This window comes from Anabrus simplex, chromosome 3 (genome assembly GCF_040414725.1).
Source record: "Anabrus simplex isolate iqAnaSimp1 chromosome 3, ASM4041472v1, whole genome shotgun sequence".
Classification (NCBI taxonomy): Eukaryota; Metazoa; Arthropoda; class Insecta; order Orthoptera; family Tettigoniidae; genus Anabrus; species Anabrus simplex.
The window spans coordinates 436,843,662-436,862,277 of record NC_090267.1 but is presented as its reverse complement, the minus strand read 5'-3'; the positions used below and the strand labels follow the sequence as shown (position 1 = coordinate 436,862,277).

The following is an 18,616-nucleotide window of genomic DNA, read 5'->3' as shown; positions in this document are numbered from 1 at the left end:
TTCACTTATGGTGTTGTTTCCTCATGGGATTGTGGAAGGAGCTTGCTTTATGTTATTGATAAACTCCTCCTTCTGTAGGTTAACCCTCAAGGTGGATTTTGCTGCAATAGTGTAGAGGTTCTGTCATTGGTGAGTGGCCTCCTTCATACTGTTAGCCCGTAGGGTGAGATCATCAGCAAAGGCTAGACAGGTTACACTGAGGTTGTCTTTCTTTTACTCAAGCTTCAGTCCTGCTTCTTATGACAATGTGGCTGTCCATTCCCTGATGATCTTCTATAGTACACAGTTGAAGAGGATACAAAAGAGACCATCTCCCTGTCTGACTCTTGCCTGTATGGGAAAGCTCTCAGAGAGCTCAGCCCTGATTTTGACTTTGGAGGTGGTGTTCATCAAGGTAGCTTGGACCAGTCTGGTGGTCTTCTCATCTAGGCCTAATTCCCGCAAGGTAGAGAAGAGGGTCTATCTGTCTGTTGAATTGTATGCCCTTTGGAAAGCCATCATAATGGCTACCCAGGGGTGTCTCCCTTGGCTCCTATATGTGAGGTTGGTCTTGAGATTTTGTATGTGCTCCATGCAGGACCTACTGACGCGGAAACCAGTCTGGTACTCACGTAGTTGGGAGTCAGCTGTTTGGTTACTCTAGTAAGCAGGGCTGTAGAGAATATCTTTTAGTCGTTGAGGTCAGTCTTACTTCCCTTCTTGTGTAGAGAATGGATCACGACTGAGGTTTATCCCTCCGACAGGACCTCTGTTCTCCATATGTCTTGGATGATATGGATGATACTCTGCAGGGACTGTTTATCTACATGCTTCCACATCTCTGCAACTATACCATCTTCACCTGGGGCCTTGTTGTTTTTAAGGTGTTTGATGATCTTCTCTATTTCTTCCCTGTTGGGTGGTACAGAGTCCTGGTTCCTGACAGTGGGCTCGGTGAAGGTCAGTCTCTCTTTAGGTTCTTTGAGGAGTTTCTGGAAGTACTCTGCAAAGGTGTTGGTGCAGTCTCAGTTGTACATGTGGAGCTTCCCATCTGGCCCTTGGAGATGTAGGGTGAGGGCCGTGTATGAGGTAGACTGTTTCTTGAGTCCCTTATAGAGATGTCTTGAATTTTTTCTCTTGAAGTCTTCTTCTGCCTGTTATATTTGAGACCTGTTGTAGTTCCTGTTAGTTTTGCGGATGATGCTCGCTGTTGTTTTTCCTTGCATAATGAAAGCCTGGTGATTGGGCTCATCCTTGCTCTGGTTCCACTCAATCCAGGCTCTGCGCCTTTCCTCTATAGCCTGATCGCACTCCACAAGGGGTGCTTGCCTTTGTTGGATGAAGCAGGGATGGTTTCTTGAGCGGCATCCAGTAGAGCCTTTTGTAGAGTAGGCTGCCCTTGTTTCTGTGCATTCTTCTCAAGGGTAGTCTGGAAGTGACAGTCCTCATCGCTGAGCCATTGCGTGTTGAACCTAGGGGTTTTGGGTGCTCTTGTCAAGTTGTAAGTTGATCTTTTCTAGGGAGAGAGAGTGGTCAGAGTCGAGGTTGGCTTCTCTCAAGACCTTGACATTTTGCATTTCCCTGTGGCATCTCCTGTCAGTAGCCACATGGTCTATCTGAAATCCACCCAGCATGTGATTTCGACTCTTCCAGGTCATGGCCTTCGTAGGCAAACGCTTGAACACGGTTAATTTTAGGACCAGGTTGTATTTGTCACAAAGGTCTATGAGTCTCTTGCCATTTCTGTTGTTCCTTTAGTGGGCTGGGTAACTGCCTACTATCCTGCGATATTACTTATTCTTGCCGACTTGTGCTTAGAAGTTGCCCATGAGTATGATAGTGTGGTGGTTTGGGATCTTGTCTAGGGTCTCTTCAAGGGTGTTCCAGTAGTACTGTACTGCTTTCAGATCTTTCCTGTTGGTGTCTGGTGTCTGTTGTGGGACCTGAAGGATAGTGAGGAGGTTCTGCCATTGGGCAAGATGAATTCTAACATATGGTGGACCATTCTGTGCTGTACAGTAAAGCTAGTACCCAGGTGTGGAAATGTCTTCATCACCCTATTACCCGGTTTCCCTTTATAGATCCGGTATCCTTGGGTTTCCATTGCATCTTCATCTGTGAACCGAGTCTCTTGTAATGTTGCTGTCTTGATGTTATACTTGTCCAACACTTGAAGGGTGTGTTTGAGTTTATCTACCTTTAACAGAGAGTTCATGTTCACTGTAGCTAGGTAAGTAATGTCCCTTTTCTTTTTCTGTTGTTGTTTATGTGAGGGCACTAGTGGTAGAGGTACACCGAGCTCGATAGCTGTAGTCGCTTAAGTGCGGCCAGTATCCAGTATTCGGGAGATAGTAGGTTCGAACCCCACTGTCGGCAGCCCTGAAAATGGTTTCCCGTGGTTTCCCATTTTCACACCAGGCAAATGCTGGGGCTGTACCTTAATTAAGGCCACAGCCGCTTCCCACTCCTAGCCCTTCCGTATCCCATCGTCGCCATAAGACCTATCTGTGTCGGAGCGACGTAAAGCAACTAGCAAAAAAAATTTTTTTTTTAAATGAAGGTACAGGCTTCCCAGAATCCGATGACTTGCTTGCCCCATCATGATTGGGGGTGGATTGGTTACGACCTGGGATAATATTTTTGTTGATATTTCTCTTCATGGAGCTTCCGTGGCTCAGGCGGCAGCGCGCCGGCCTCTCATGTGAGTCACTCCATGTGAGATTTGTGCTGGACAAAGCAGAGGCGGGACAGGTTTTTCTACAGGTACTCCGGTTTTCCCTGTCATCTTTTATTTCAGCAACACTTTCCATGAATATTTCATCTCTTCTGTCAGTCATTTATCAGTGCTCCAGAGGAGTGCGACAGGCTTCGGCAATCGGCACATTTCCTATCCTCGCCGCTAGATGGGGGCTTCATTCATTCCATTCCTGAGCCGGTTGAATGACTGGAAACAGGCTGTGAATTTTCATTTTTCATTTCTCTTCATGTTGAGTCCAACGAGTATATATGTGGGGTCACCCTAGTGGGTGTCTGTTGTTAACTCTCAAGGTTGTTACCCCTGAGGTATATTTTATCAGCCGCCACTGACATGTGGAACCGTCGTGCCCTCTGCCCATTATAACCATGGACAGTAGATTGCCTCCTTCGCCAGCTCCAACGTATCAAAGTCCATCTTCTCCGCCTTTGCTGCTATTGAGGTCTTTTTAATGAATTTGAGGCATTTCCTCCACAAAGGCTTCATTAAGCCTGCCATGAGAGAACCCCTCCACCTGAAGCCTTTGGTTCTCTCATGGGGTGTCAGGTTTGGTACTGCATCTTTTATATTTTTTAAAATTGTTTTTCTGTATCCACACTCCGCTTAAAAACTTTTCTATTTTTAAACTATTTTTCTAACTTATTCTTTTCCCATCTATTAATGGGGACTAAAATGTTCTGTAAGCTGCATCTACCCACCCTACTTTTATGCAGTCTTCTGTATTTGAATACTATTACGTATTACAAGGATACAGGTATAAGTTAAAAAGTCATCGAGGCTATAGTGCCGATGTCAGGAGTGAGGGGAAACTATTCCCAAGCTGCTGGTGACAACGAAAAGACGTTTCAGTGCTCAGAATGAAACAGTCGTCATCTGAAAGCTTCAATATCCATCATATGACATTACTTCTATTCCACCAAATTAGAGACCTGTCTTATTTTAAGCTTTAGTTGTATACTCAAATACCAAATGTTATTTATGTATTACTTCTTTTTTCCTACCAACGTTGGATTGCTGTTCAAATAATCAATCAGTAATCTTTGTCATCTTTGACAACCTCGAGTTTTAGGAAGAATAATACTTTTTTTATTAAAAAATATATGTCTCTTGTTAGTTTCTTCTTTTCATACATCTAGCATCTATTAAATATCACTCTGCATTGGAAAGAAGTAGGCTCTTGTATGAAATGCCAGTTTAAGGGGATGCTAAGCAAATCCAAAGTGACTGTTTGTTTTACTGTCTTGTATGGAATGTGTAATACTAGAAGTCCTTGAATATTATTTGAGACTATAATAATAATAATAATAATAATAATAATGATAATTAAAGTTATAAAAGTGAAAATGGATGTTCCTTCATTGAATCCATTGTTATTAATTATGCAGTTTTGACTGAAATATTTATAATTCCAGACTCATTGCCCATGGTGATAACTATAAGTAACATAGTGTGTAAAACATTTGTTCTGATGAGGATGCATGATGGATAATTTTGTTCTTTTTTTATCCCTTACTTAGTTCATGTGAACGTCCTCGTGTTATTGAAGCTCTGCGTGGCAAGGAGATCATCGACATTGCTTGTGGCGGAGCTCACTCTGCAGCTATCACCTGTAATCGCGAAGTGTACACTTGGGGTAAGGGTCGCTATGGTCGCCTAGGCCACGGTGACAGTGAAGACCAGCTCAAACCCAAACTGGTACGTCATTGTTATTTTCTCTGTACACATTTTGTATCATACTTCATTTTTATCTTGGATAGGCTGAATTCAATGGTATCCTGTTTGTTTGTTTGTTTGTTTGTTTGTTTGTTTGTTTGTTTGTTTGTTTGTTTGTTTGTTTGTTTGTTTGTTTGTTTGTTAAGACCACTAGAAATCGTTTAGACAGGATTTCTCAAAATTGAAATTGAGGGATTTCTGGGTAGTACACTGTTATGTATATTATTTGATTAGTATACAGTGGTGTAGCAGTATTTGGGGAAGGGTTCAAAACAGATATTATCAAATATCTCCATTAATATTAGTTGTATTGAAAAATTATACATAACAGAAGTAGTGCGAAATATAATTTCCAATCTGTTATACTTTGTAGGTTTTTAATCTTTTGACGAATAATAGTGGCGATATTCATGATTTTTAGATTTATTTATTTTCCGTGTCCAGATACACTGGTAAATAATGTTTTTCCAATATTCGGCTACAAGGACAGCTTTATCATTGGCCTGCAAAACATCTTCGTCTGTGCACGGTGTTGATAAAGGCTGACAAACCAGGTGGTGTTCTTCATCCTGTAGTAGTCCACAATCACAGGTCATGTCCCCACTTAACTAGGTTAGACTTGCATTTTGAAACACTTGTCCGCAGTTGATTAAGGGTTTTCTAGACAGGATACAGTAGGCGAAAACCTGCAGAAGGTTCTTCCTTTAAACTTAGTGATGGATTATGTACTTGCTGTTGCCACAGTTCACGCCTTTGTTTTTCTGGCATATCAACAAGTGGTATGGTTGTTCTTAAAAATCTCTAAAACTCTTCCTTGACCTGAGTGTAACGGCTGCATTTAATGGCCATAAAGGGGATGGCATGGATCGGTTAATTGCTTCTGACGTTCAATTTCTGCTGTTACTTCCCTTCTTATGTGAGGGGGGGCGATTTTTACGATAGGATAGATATTTTCTGTTGGAGTTGGTCTCAGACACCCTGTAATTATGCAACCAGTCTGTTCACAGCAATATCTACTTGCTTAGCATGGGCAGAGTTTCTCCATACGGGAGATGCATACTCTGTAGTTGATAGCCAGAGGGCCAAGGCAAATGTGCGTAGGACATGAGGGTATGCATCCCAAGATGTGCCTGTTAGTTTTCTAATATTATTCTTAGCGCACACCTTTTGTTTGGTATTCTGACAATGTTGTTTGAAAGATAATGTTCTGCCCAGTTTCACACCAAGGTACTTTGGTGTATAACAGTGTTCAAGGACTATTCTCTCCATTCCACGTGGAGTTTTCTACTGGCTTCTTTGTTATGTAGGTGAAAGGCATAAACTTGAGTTTTGCTGGGGTTGGGTCTCAAATGATTCTTCTCATAGTACGTAGCAAGTTCTTCGAGAGATTTTGCCAGCTTTTCTTCAACCTCTTCAAATGTGTTCCCCTGTGCTGCCACTGCTGTGTCATCAGCGTAGATAAACGCCTTGACTTTGGCAGGAATTGGTTGGTCATTAATGTAGAATGTTATAGAGCAATGGTGCAAGAACACTTCATTGGGGTAATCCATTCCTTTGTGTTCTCCAACGGCTGTTCTTATTTTGAAGAGAGACGTAGAAACGACGATTGTGAGGAATGCATTGAACAAATTTTGTAAAACCATAGTCCCTTGTTGTTTGATACACTTTATACACCAATTTCTCATGATTAATGGTATCATAAGCTGCGCTAATGTCTATGAAGGCAACACCAGTTGCTTGTCCCCGCTCGTAGCCATCCTCGATATGTCATATTGAGAACTTGTCCACAGCATGATCTTCCAGGCCTAAATCCAGCTTTTTCATGTATGTATACTGATGACACAGCAGTAGCAGCACAGGGGAACACATTTGAAGAGGTTAAAGAAAAGCTGGCAAAATCTCTCGAAGAATTTGCTACATACTACGAGAACAATCATTTGAGACCCAACCCCAGCAAAACTCACGTTTATGCCTTTCACCTACATAACAAAGAAGCCAGTAGAAAACTCCACGTGGAATGGAGAGAATAGTCCTTGAACACTGTTATACACCAAAGTATCTTGGTGTGAAACTGGACAGAACATTATCTTTCAAACAACACTGTCAAAATACCAAACAAAAGGTGTGCGCTAGGAATAATATTAGAAAACTAACGGGCACATCTTGGGATGCATACCCTCATGTCCTACGCACATTTGCCTTGGCCCTCTGCCTATCAGCTACAGAATATGCATCACCTGTATGGAGAAACTCTGCCCATGCTAAGCAAGTAGATATTGCTGTATGTATGAACAAAGCAAACTTAGTCTCCTCTTTGGTTGTTTCTTCTTTCCACAGTGACCTATGATTTGTGTTTTATCATATTGTATGTTCATATTTTTCATATTCCGATTGTTATATATATATCCAGCAGAAAAATTGAACATTCCAGTAGAGTACCTGAATTTCATTACACCCTCCGGAATGCCATCTCATAAACTCATAAGTTTGTGCTATTTTAAAGCTCATCAGAAACATGAACTTCAGATTAAAGGTTCCCACAATATTGAAAAGTGGCTTTATGAAAATCGCAGGTTAACTGGAAGTTATTACTGGTCTTGGAAGATGCAATATCATTTCCATGTCAGAATAAACCTGGTATCAGTGTACACGAACATGAAATTTTGTATGTCAAGGTTGCAGTTCTTATTAAGATTAGCATTTGCTGTAAGTAAATCCTGAAGCCAAACTTACGAGAAATTTGGAAGTTATGTGTTTAAGTTCATTTTTACTCATTGCCAGCTGTATATGGCATTTGGTTGGGTAAAGGCTCCAACAGTTGTACCAGTATTAATGAAACAAGTAAGCAAGCTGGCCAAGATGATGATATGGTACATAAAAAGCACATCGCACAGACAGAAATACTGCTTTAGAATGATGCAACCACCTAGGCTGCTTTGTTGACTATTGAAGAACAAGTCATTTGGTTAGAAGTTAAAATGTTTATTAATGTCTGCATTGATTAGGTTGACCTTAATTAATGATTGTATTGATTGAATTGACCTTAATTAACATTTTTATTTTGTAGCTGATAACTGTCAGTATGGATCACAGTGAAATTTGTAACGATTAATAAATTGGTTTCACACCTCATTGAAATATACATCCTCAATAAAATGTGGCCAGTACCCTAACAAGCCACTAATTGATATCTAAACCAGTAATTTATTTCTGGTTGTATAAATGTGGAACATAAGTTTCTCTGCTGTGTCCAGGTTCAAGCTCTTCTGGGCTACCAAGTCATTGACATAGCCTGTGGCAGTGGAGATGCACAGACTCTGTGCATCACCGATGATGACAATGTGTGGTCATGGGGAGATGGAGATTATGGAAAACTGGGGCGTGGAGGCTCAGATGGATGCAAAGTAAGCTTATTTTTTTGTTGAAAATGTTACAGTATTGTTGTTATTTCAAAAATTTCTGTTACTTGAGTAACTTATTACTGTTGTGTAATCTAGGTTCCTATGAAGATAGAATCATTGGCTGGCCTTGGTGTCATTAAAGTGGAGTGTGGTTCTCAATTCTCTGTGGCTCTAACTCGCTCAGGCAGTGTGTACACTTGGTGAGTGATATTGATTTGTCTTGGGCTTAAATATCCAATATTCCAGTGTCCAAGGGCTGATACTACATTTCTAGCAGTATTGAATAGATTTTATTTTGCTAGAGGTCTTGAATAAAACATGATATTTTATACTGAGATTTTGTTTTAAATGTATATATACACAGGGTGTCCCAGGAGGAATAGTAAATATTCAGGGACATGACAGAAATGATCATTTGAAGCAAAAAAACTTCATATAGACATATGCCTTATTCCAAAAGGTTTCTGTGATAGAACACATTTAATTTACATTTGTTTGACGTTTTGAAATGGGTACAAGTTTTCCGCATGTAATGTTTGCCATACACTTCTTTGTGGCACACTGATGCGTGCAGAAAGTCGCCGTGTACTGGTAGTAGGACTACGCTTCACCATTTGAACAATGTGTTGCTGTTCCTGCACAGGTTGTTGAACTACACGTTCAGAAGTAAAATAGAAACTTGGAAGAATACCTGTTTCATACAATGTGCTGAAAACTCTGGCAACGCCTCTACCATCAGGGATTTGACACGTCACAAAGCACTGACTGTATTCCTCGACAGCAGCAGGAACACTACCTTCGCAGAAGCCGTAAATATACGCCATATCTGCATATTTTCATTGGTGTAGATGTGTGGCATTTTAGCCAGTGCATGTACAAATACAGTTAATCAATGTTTCTCTTTGAAACACTTTCAATCCTTCGCACTACTTCACTCACAACACACCCTGAACAACTGTGCATTCAACGGGCTTGTTTAATGGCAGATAGACATGTGTTTTCTCTCGGAAACTGTTTGGAATAGGCCATATGTCTTTATGGCTTTAAATGATCGTTCCTGTCATATCCCTGAATATTGACCATTCCTCCTGGGACATTCTGTATAATTTTATACTTCATTTTCCAACCTCATATTTATATGGTTTAAGGTGTGACGTAGTGGTTAAGATGGTGCTTTCCAGGCTGACTGTTTGTTCACATGTAGGTGGGATTTTTAATAATTTATATATATATATATATATATATGTGTGTGTGTGTTTTTTTTTGTTGTAGTTCTGAAAGCTAAAATTTGTTCTTGTTGCCCACTTATAGTCCTCTTTGTAACTGTACTTTTCCTTCTCATCTCCAGGGGTAAAGGTGACTACCATCGTTTGGGACACGGAACAGATGATCACGTTAGGAGACCTCGAAAAGTGGCTGCATTGCAGGGCAAGAAGATAATTTGCATAGCTACAGGTAAAACTTTCTTATATAGTGTAACATAAGGAGATTCCACCTATTCAATACCAAAGAATAAGAAATGTAGTGAATTACATTCTCATTTAATAATAATTAGAAATGGTACCGGTTTCGACCCTAGTCCATGTCATCATCAGCCGATTAAGAAATGGTAAACAATGCATAGGATCAGTAGAAGAGGCAATATGAAAAGGAAATGAATGGGGGTAGACACTGTAAAACTTAGAAGAAGTAAAATACAAGTCATTCAAAAGAAAAACTGCGCAATTCTCTTAGCAGCAGCAAGGCACACGTAGCGCTAGGCAAAGTCCCACAATGATTACGAATAGCAGAGAACTGTTCAAAGCCAGTTATTTAAACACTGTCAGGCATAAAGTCACATCACAATCGAACACATACGAAGGTCCATATTTGTGTAGGAGTTGAAGACGAGCAGATTCATTGTAGCAACTTGCCAGCTCCCGGTGATCAGCGCGACACATTCAATATCAGGCACTGTGGTTTCAAACGCCAAAGTAAAATGGAGAATAGCTTGACGATCCAGTTGTTTTCCTTGGTTGCGGGAAAGTAAGTATATAGATAAATATACAATTCAATATAATTGAGTAAGTAATTGTGCTCCTATAGAATTTTTAGAACAGAATGTAATTCACTACATTTCTTATTCTTTGGTATTGAATAGGTGGAATCTCCTTATCAATTATTTCAATTTTAATTGTGATATTCTTCAATACGGAACAATGAAATTTTTAACTTTAAAGAACTGAGGCTCAAAAATTCCTTCTGTGACAATTCATAAATTTTTGTATTCAAAGAGAGAAGACTTGAATTAATTTACAAATGTAGTTTTAACCTTCAAAGACATATTCTTAATATTTAATTTATATTTTAACTCACTATTCTCGATGCTCATAATGTTAAGCAACATTGGGCGTGGTCAGGAGTTGGATGGGTTGCCACGCGCTGTTGGTGGGGGGTAAGGGTAAGGGAATGGAGGAGCGGAAAGGAACTGGCCACCCTACCGCAAGTAAACTCCAGCTCAGGAATACCTCTGCGGAGGTTCGGACCTGCCTTCGGGCAGAACAACCCCTTACCTTACCTTAACTCACATAAGTGTAGTTTGTAATTATCAGTTGCATTTAGGAGATAGTGGATTCGAATCCCACTGTCGGCAGCCCTGAAGATGGTTTACCATGGTTTCTTGTATTCACACCAGGAAAATGCTGGGACTGTACATTCATAAAGGCCACAGCCGCTTCCTTCCCATTCCTAGTCCTTTCCTATCCCTTTGTCGCCATAAGACTTATCTGTGTAGGTGACGTAAAGCAAATTGTGAAAATAAATAAAAAGGTTCTGGTAGTAATGCATGACACCATTTTAATAATATTATCTTTTAGTTTTTCCTCTTGGTATATTGAATACTCCTATAAGAAATGTATCCAGATACACTGTGATATTATTATGTGAATTAATAATAGAGTAAAATGATTGAAAACCTACATTTTCTAAAGGCCACTAGCAGCATACCCCATTATCAGGGTTAGGATACACCACTGTACTGGATACCATGTATTTGCAAGAGACAAGAGACCGCACAAGTGGCAGGAACTGCCGGAACAGTCAGATCTACCTTTTTTTTTTGCTTTACGTCGCACTGACACAGATAGGTCTTATGGCGACGATGGGACAGGAAAGGACTAGGAGTGGGAAGGAAGCGGCCGTGGCCTTAATTAAGGTACAGCCCCAGCATTTGCCTGGTGTGAAAATTGGAAACCACAGAAAACCATTTTCAGGGCTGCCGACAGTGGGGTTCGAACCTATCTCCCGAATACTGGATACTGGCCGCACTTAAGTGACTGCAGCTATCGAGCTTGGTCAGATCTACCTAGTACAACCTTGACAAGTAAGTTACTTCTCAGTTTACACATTAACTACTTGAAGTTTCTTGTCAATACGCGTCCTTCAAATACAGTTTTAACTTCTCTTATAATTCATTACAGACAATATCCCTCTCAAAGGCTAATGTTCACATCTACAAGTAGGACTATTCACACACTACTGTTCGTAACGTCAAGGACACAATTTCACAATTAAGCAGCAGCCTCAACTTGGAATCATGATACCGCTTTACGCGACAGAAAATATATTATCATTTTTTTAAAATTACAACATGTAATAACACTCAATCATATCTAATTTATTCTTAAATATCCAGCTGTTGTTTATAATTGATTGACATTGATTTTATCAAGTTCAGATACAGAACATTTAGGGCTTATGTACCCAAAGAAGATTACACTCTTTGCTCAAGACTGTTACTATCCCAATGATCTGCAAGTTATTATGAAGAGGATCCATTTTAGCTTTGGACTTTTTGAATCTAAAAAGAGCATCACTAAAAAACAATTAATTTTCATGAATATAGACACTATTCTTGATGCTCATAATGTGTAATGTGACATTTTTTTATATTATAATTGTAGCCTGTTGACTTTAAAATGTTTTTAATGTGTAATGAAATTTTCATTTTAATCCATGTATGAATAGATAATGTTTCAGACATTTGACCTTAAGGTTACCTACAGTCTGATAATGCCCTTAACAAGGAGCAGAACATGTCCCTGAGAAGTGTACATAGTATTATGTAGATTTTATCCATGTAGCACATGGCTTGTATTGAATAGAATAAATAATTGATAATAGAATAAATTATTTTTGTGAAAATTTGCTAACCATGCATTTGTCATAACCACATGTTGCTGAATGGTAAATCTTTTGTCTGCTGCCCCTTTTACTTTGCATATTTCTCAGATATATGACCATATGTAGAAAAAATATAATTTCTCTCTCTAGTGATGTGGATTTCCAATGAGTATGGATAAGGGTTGTTGAAGGTTGTTTTACTTCACAGTTTTTGAATGGAGTACTGAACCTTTTTGATGTTTTTTGTTTAATGAAAGATGATATGTTCCCTGGATATAGTTAGGTACTCTATTAAACAATGATTATAGCAGAATTCAGACAACAGAAATGGGATTCATTAGAACTGTCAAACACCGAGCTCGATAGCTGCAGTCACTTAAGTGCGGCCAATATCCAGTATTCGGGAGATAGTAGGTTCGAACCCCACTGTCAGCAGCCCTGAAAATGGTTTTCCGTGTTTCCCATTTTCACACCAGGCAAATGCTGGGGCTGTACCTTAATTAAGGCCACGGCTGCTTCCTTCCCACTCCTAGCCCCTTCCTGTCCCATCGTCGCCATAAGACCTATCTGTGTTGGTGCGACGTAAAGCAACTAGCAAAAAAAAAAAAAAAAAAAAAAAAGAACTGTCAAACAAACTACTAGAAAGGACAAAATCAGGAATGAAGTAAATAAGAAGGTAGCTGGTATAGAGGTTCCTACTACCAGTGTAATAAAAAAGCATAGACTTTGGTGGTATGGGCACGAATAAACAGTGAAATACCTGCCAGAAAATACTTTGACCATACTGACCAAGGAAAAAGACCAAGGGAAGGGCAAGAAAATGCTGGATAGAAATAGCAAAATTAGATGTGGACGAGAGAGGGCCCAAATGGGAAGATGTGCTGGAACAGAAAATGAATGAAGACAGGAGGAGATGGTGATTGCTTGTACACCACACACAGGAACCTGGAGTTAGAAAATGATGAGGATGAGGATGGATGGGAGATTCAAGTGTAACCAAGTCTGGCTTCAGTACGAATGGAGCCATGGGAACCACTAGTCTTAAGTGAATAAGCTATTATTCTGGAACTTGAATACAATAATTTCTTCTGTTCCTGTATCCTAAACTAGGTTAGGCAGTTCTTCAATGTACTTTGATATATTTCTTTTTCTTCTTTTTTCCCTATAAAACAAGACTAATTTAATCTTACTTAATGGATTTTTTTAGAAAGTGTGTTTATGGACATTTATATTTGATTTAGGCCCTATCATAGAAAAGAGTTTGTGAACTTGATTACTCAAATTTATCAGTCTTGTTTTTTAATATGTGCAAGTTTTCTACTTTTAGGTTCTCTACATTGTGTTGCATGCAGTGATCAAGGTGAAGTGTATACTTGGGGAGATAATGATGAAGGTCAGCTTGGAGATGGCACCACAAATGCCATTCAGAGACCAAGGCTTGTTGTTGCTTTACAGGTAAGTCTAGCTTGCATTAAGTTCTGAGACTTCATTCTATAAATATAAGTTTGTCCTTTATACATTTTTTATAAACACCCTTATAATTCCACACATAATAAGCTGATAATAGTGCAGCTATGCATATTTTTATGTTTAGATTTTAGAGACCGTGTTGTGAGATTCATCACAGTAACCTCACAGTTATTCTTGACATGATTTAACTTTGATTATTTCTACACTCTCTCTAAGTGGGCTGTAAAGTAAGGTGGTAAGGGCAACAGAGCTCTACCATCAGTTTCGAGGTTTGAAGCTTGACACAGACAGTAATTGTCCAGACAGTGATTTTTGCTAGGGATTTTGATCATTTTGAACATTTGTTTCATGTGTACTAAGTGTACAAGGTGAATTATTACATTGTCTGTAATCTCTTAATTAGAAGTAGGAGCAGCTGTTCACTGTCTATTTACAGTTACATAAGGTGGGTACATTAGCCAGTTGACATTCACTTGAAATTTTAAATAGATGGATTTGTTTCTGGGGTGAGGTAGCCAAGTGGCATATTCACTGGCTTCTTGCCAAGGTGACTGTGGTTCGAATTGTGGCCAATGCTTATGGGATTTAAAAAAAATGTAATGTCATGACCATGTGCTCCTGTTCCATTTAAAACTTGCGATCGTGCTTTTTTTTTTTTTTTTTTTCTTAGCCCCTAATATAAAGTTGTGGAAAATGGAAAATGCTAAATTGCTATCCTGCAGGTAGTACTGTATTCATTTTAATTTCAAAACTGCAAGTTTTCTGTTGGCTGTATTACCATACTTTTTCTTGAATTTTTTTCATATTCGTTTAAGAGTAGAACTCAAATAATTTCAATTATGATGTACAGTCAATTGCTCCTGAACATTTTTACAGAGTAAGAAGATAACACAGGTGGCCTGTGGATCAGCACATACATTGGCATGGAGTACTAACAAACCTGTGTCAGCTAGTCGACTACCACCAGGAACACCACTCGAGTATGACTTGGTGCGAGATTTGCCTTTGCAGACGTTGAGAAATCGATTGGTATTGCTGCATCATTTCTCAGAACTCTTCTGTCCCAGTGTGGCCATGTTTCCTGTTGATGGTGAAGGCAGCTTAGACAAATTACGAGGCATTCTTGTGTCATCCACAAAGGAAACAACATTTCGCAAAGTAAGTTATTCAGGGCTCCCTTCACCTCGATTTTATGGATTTGTATGGAAAATATCTGTTTACTTGTTTCGTCTTAAGAGCTATTATGTATATTCAGTACTAACTTACAGTTTCATGGTGTTTGAAATGGAGAGCGTTTCTTTTTAAATAAATTTTTACATCAGCTTGATCATAAAGGATATTTGTTAGATCTTTTGCAAAAATTTTAAAATATGATAACACTAACCAATCTTTTATTATATAAAAATTTGTTCGATGAACTAACAAATAATGTACGAAGATTGTTCATGTTCCTCCCATTACAAACCTGTTTCATAGAGTTTAGTTAATTCGGCTATAGTTGCAGTACTTAAACCACACCCGGGCGACTGGAGTGGGACATCGATGATGATGATGATGATGATGATGATGTAGTACGGTACTTAGAAATATGATTCTAGTTTCTAGAAATTATGTTTATGATCAACTCCTCACACCATTATTCCCTTTAGATAATATTATTATTATTATTATTATTATTATTATTATTATTATTATTATTATTATTATTATTATTATTATTATTATTATTATTATTATTATTATTATTATTATTATTTATTTGCGAATGAGCCCATTAGGACTACGCAAAGTACTTAGAGACAGGCATTTGCCTTTCTTTGTGCCCACACTTCCTTCATTCGTTTGCTGTGTGCTTCTTTTCTCTCTTGAGACCATGTTGTTCTGGTCTTCTTCCTTGGTTACTCCTCTTGGTCAACTTGCCACTTATGAACTTTGGCTCTGAAGATAACCCGGCTTTGGATGTCTTCAGGTGTAATTCCTGCCAGTTTGAGATCTGTTTTAATTTCGCCAATCCATTTTATTGTGTCCGTTTTGGCTTTACTTCGGTTTTCATAAAATTCAACTATTTGCTTGGTAAGTCTGTCTGGGTTCATCCTTTTTATATGTCCAGAGAATCTTAATCTGCGTTTTCTGATGTCGCTGTGAATGTTAGAAAATTGTTTGATTTCCTGTTTCCCTCTAAGGCGGTACTGTTCATCTACGAGTTTTGGGCCTAAAATTTTTCTAATGATCTTGCGTTCCTTTTTCTGAATATTTTCTAGATCAGTTTTCCCATTTAAAATTAGTGTCTCTCATCCATAGAGGCATTCTGGTTTTATTACTGTATTATTATTATTATTATTATTATTATTATTATTATTATTATTATTATTATTATTAAAACCTTTTATAAGTATTTTGATTGAAAATATATTCTAATATGCTAGGTACTGTATATTATACCAGTAAATTGCCCAAACTAGCTTAAAGTTTGTTTGAGAGCATGAAGTTAACACTGGGCATTGCTGGGTTGTTTTACTGGAGCAATAGTACAGAGGGAGAGGTCCTAAATACAAAATGTTAGTGTTTCTTGTGAACTGAATTCATTAAAATTCTGGCAAAAGAAAATGTTCATATAAAAAATATTCTTATCATCTTGTGTGCAGTTTATATGATATCTTCAGAACTGGACATAGGCTGCATTCCCCATAGAACCGCTCTCCAACGTAGGCTGCCATGATCCCTCATCTGTCGGATGTTCTGGACACTTCACTCGTGATTTGATTTTTATAAGTCTCCCCCGAATTGATATTAACACGTACACTTGGTATTTGTAAGCCCTATCAGCACTGGTTAATATCTAATGGCTGAATTGAATGCTCGCTTAATTGAAGTGGAGGGGCTAATTTAAATGAAATAAATTGCTGGTGTTTGCTTATCTCCTTTAAGTAAAGAATAAAGTTTGGAAAGTTCTGAAAATGGATAATGTTTGCCATAGAAAATTACTATAGGACATAAAAGTTCATCCTTTCACACAAACTCTGCTTATTTGAGTAACCGTCAAACGGGGCGATTTCGGACACGGAGGTGGTTTCGGACAGCATGGTAGATTTGCCGTATTTTGTCGCATAGCAACAAGCCACCGGTGCTTTGCACTTCCGCGTGAGTTTTAGTTTGACCTTGAGGTTATGTTTCCCGCGTTCTGTGCTTTTTATTACGAATCTACCTCATACTTTGGAAAATTTCCCGTGAACACTGCCATTGTTGAAAGTTCATGCAATATCATTAAGTGGATACTTTCGATTGTCGCGGCCGGAAAGGAATGCATTATAACTATGGTTCTTGGTGAGATCAACTGACTAAAGTGTTTATAAACAATTGGTGTGGAATTTTGGTGTGATTTAGTGAAAAATAGTGTTTTATGCACATTTTACTGAAAACTGGAAGCAGTCTGGGTAATTTTGGACTAGGTCTAGAAATTATCAGAGGCCGAAAGAAGTAGCTTCGAGGTGTAATTACGAACCAAAATTATTTTTAAAAAGCCGTACGTGATATTAAAAGTGACAAGTTGTCTTATAGGAATGCATTTGATTTCTATGGTATGATTTGTTGCACCCTACAAAATAAAGTGCAGAATGTACATCCAAAAAATGGGAAGACACCCAATGCTAAATGAGGAAGAAGGAAATACTCAAGGAAGCTCGTCACCCTCCGGCCATGCACCAACCCAACACAACCTCCGCAAATAAAATGTTCTTCCTGGGAAATCAATTTTTGGCCGTGACTTCCGCCGAGATGAAAGTAGTGCAGAAACAAGTGATGGCGCCGGCAGCAGCAGTGAAAATGAATGCGATGAAGCATACAATGAATGTAATGACATTCTGGTGTTGCAAGAAGAGGCTTTCCTTGTTGCAGATTATAAATACAAGTTGAGGAACAAAGAGCATACAGGCAGTATTTTGGCCGGCCTGAAATATTTGTTCAAGGGTTGTGGATGTCAAATACCTGCGCCCATATAAAAACAACAGAAAAGTGTTTGTGTTCCCTAACATCCCTGCTGAGGATACAATAGCTAAAGAACAAATTTCGAAAATACTTCCAGTCCAAATTGAGAAGAGAGGAATGTGTATTTTCAAAGAAAACGTATTTTAGATGTATAGGCCATGTCAAATACATGTTCATTGTATCAATCTTTTTTTTTTTTTGCTCTGAGATTTGTATCGCTTGTAAGAAAAGTTATTAAGATTTCTCAGTAGGATCTCTGTGCTGTTTATAACTATTAATATTTCAATTTAGACCAGAAAAATTTACATTTACCTTGTCAGAAAAAAAAGATCAATCAGTAACATATTACATTTATCATTACAATGATTTTAACCAGCTAGTCATATTTTGGACACCCTCAGAACACTTTAAATATCACAAAACTAAAGCAAAAAGAACGAAGAATTGAAATAAAAGACTATTTGTGTCTGACATCACCTAATACCCTTTGAAATTTCGGACAGCGGTTTAAAATGCATGTCCGTCCGAAATTACCTCGAAGTACGGGGTGAATTCGGACACTACTTTTTGTTTTCTCAGGAAAACCTGCGTTGGCGTATATTATCCATTTGTGGGGTACTGCATTGATTGGATATATTCCTCATCAATAGGATGATAAACAATACAATTTCAGATTCCCTTCGTGAGTTAAGATGAAAATAACCTCAAAACCGTCTGAAATCACCCCGTTTGACGGTATATGAGTTTATTCGCATGATTCGACACTCGTCAGTGCCTGTCCTATTTGACTGTATTACTACACAGTTTTAATGCAAATGAACAGTTCGTAGAATTGTTTGATCACAGTTCTAACTTTACAGAAATGGGTTAAATCATTCAAATATATTAAAATTACTCAAGTAACATGTACAAGTTAAGCAAGTCTGTTATGCCTTCAAAGTTCGTGAACACAATAAATCCTCCTAAGACACTTGTCTATTCTGTCACTTCTTTAGCAATATTTACAAAGTTACCTATGTGGTCACTAAATCATGTGAGAAATTCTTAGCACACTGGGGCGAAACGCTGGCAACCAGGAATGAGTTAGCTGGAAAATTTAAAATGTCCAATAGCGGACTAACTATATTGGTATTATAATTTTCCTCATTCGGGA

The 18,616-nt window shown here is 38.4% G+C and overlaps 1 protein-coding gene across 1 annotated transcript in view; it reads left to right on the top strand.

Moving 5' to 3' along the window:
- Positions 1-18,616, top strand: part of HERC2 (E3 ubiquitin-protein ligase HERC2) — a 509,505-nt gene that overhangs the window by 455,883 nt on the left and 35,006 nt on the right. Inside the window, exons 66-71 of the mRNA XM_068226746.1 lie at positions 4,252-4,429; positions 7,702-7,851; positions 7,945-8,048; positions 9,197-9,303; positions 13,337-13,464; positions 14,356-14,637. Of these exons, the coding sequence (XP_068082847.1) occupies positions 4,252-4,429; positions 7,702-7,851; positions 7,945-8,048; positions 9,197-9,303; positions 13,337-13,464; positions 14,356-14,637 (949 nt within the window). The remainder of the gene's footprint in view (positions 1-4,251; positions 4,430-7,701; positions 7,852-7,944; positions 8,049-9,196; positions 9,304-13,336; positions 13,465-14,355; positions 14,638-18,616) is intronic.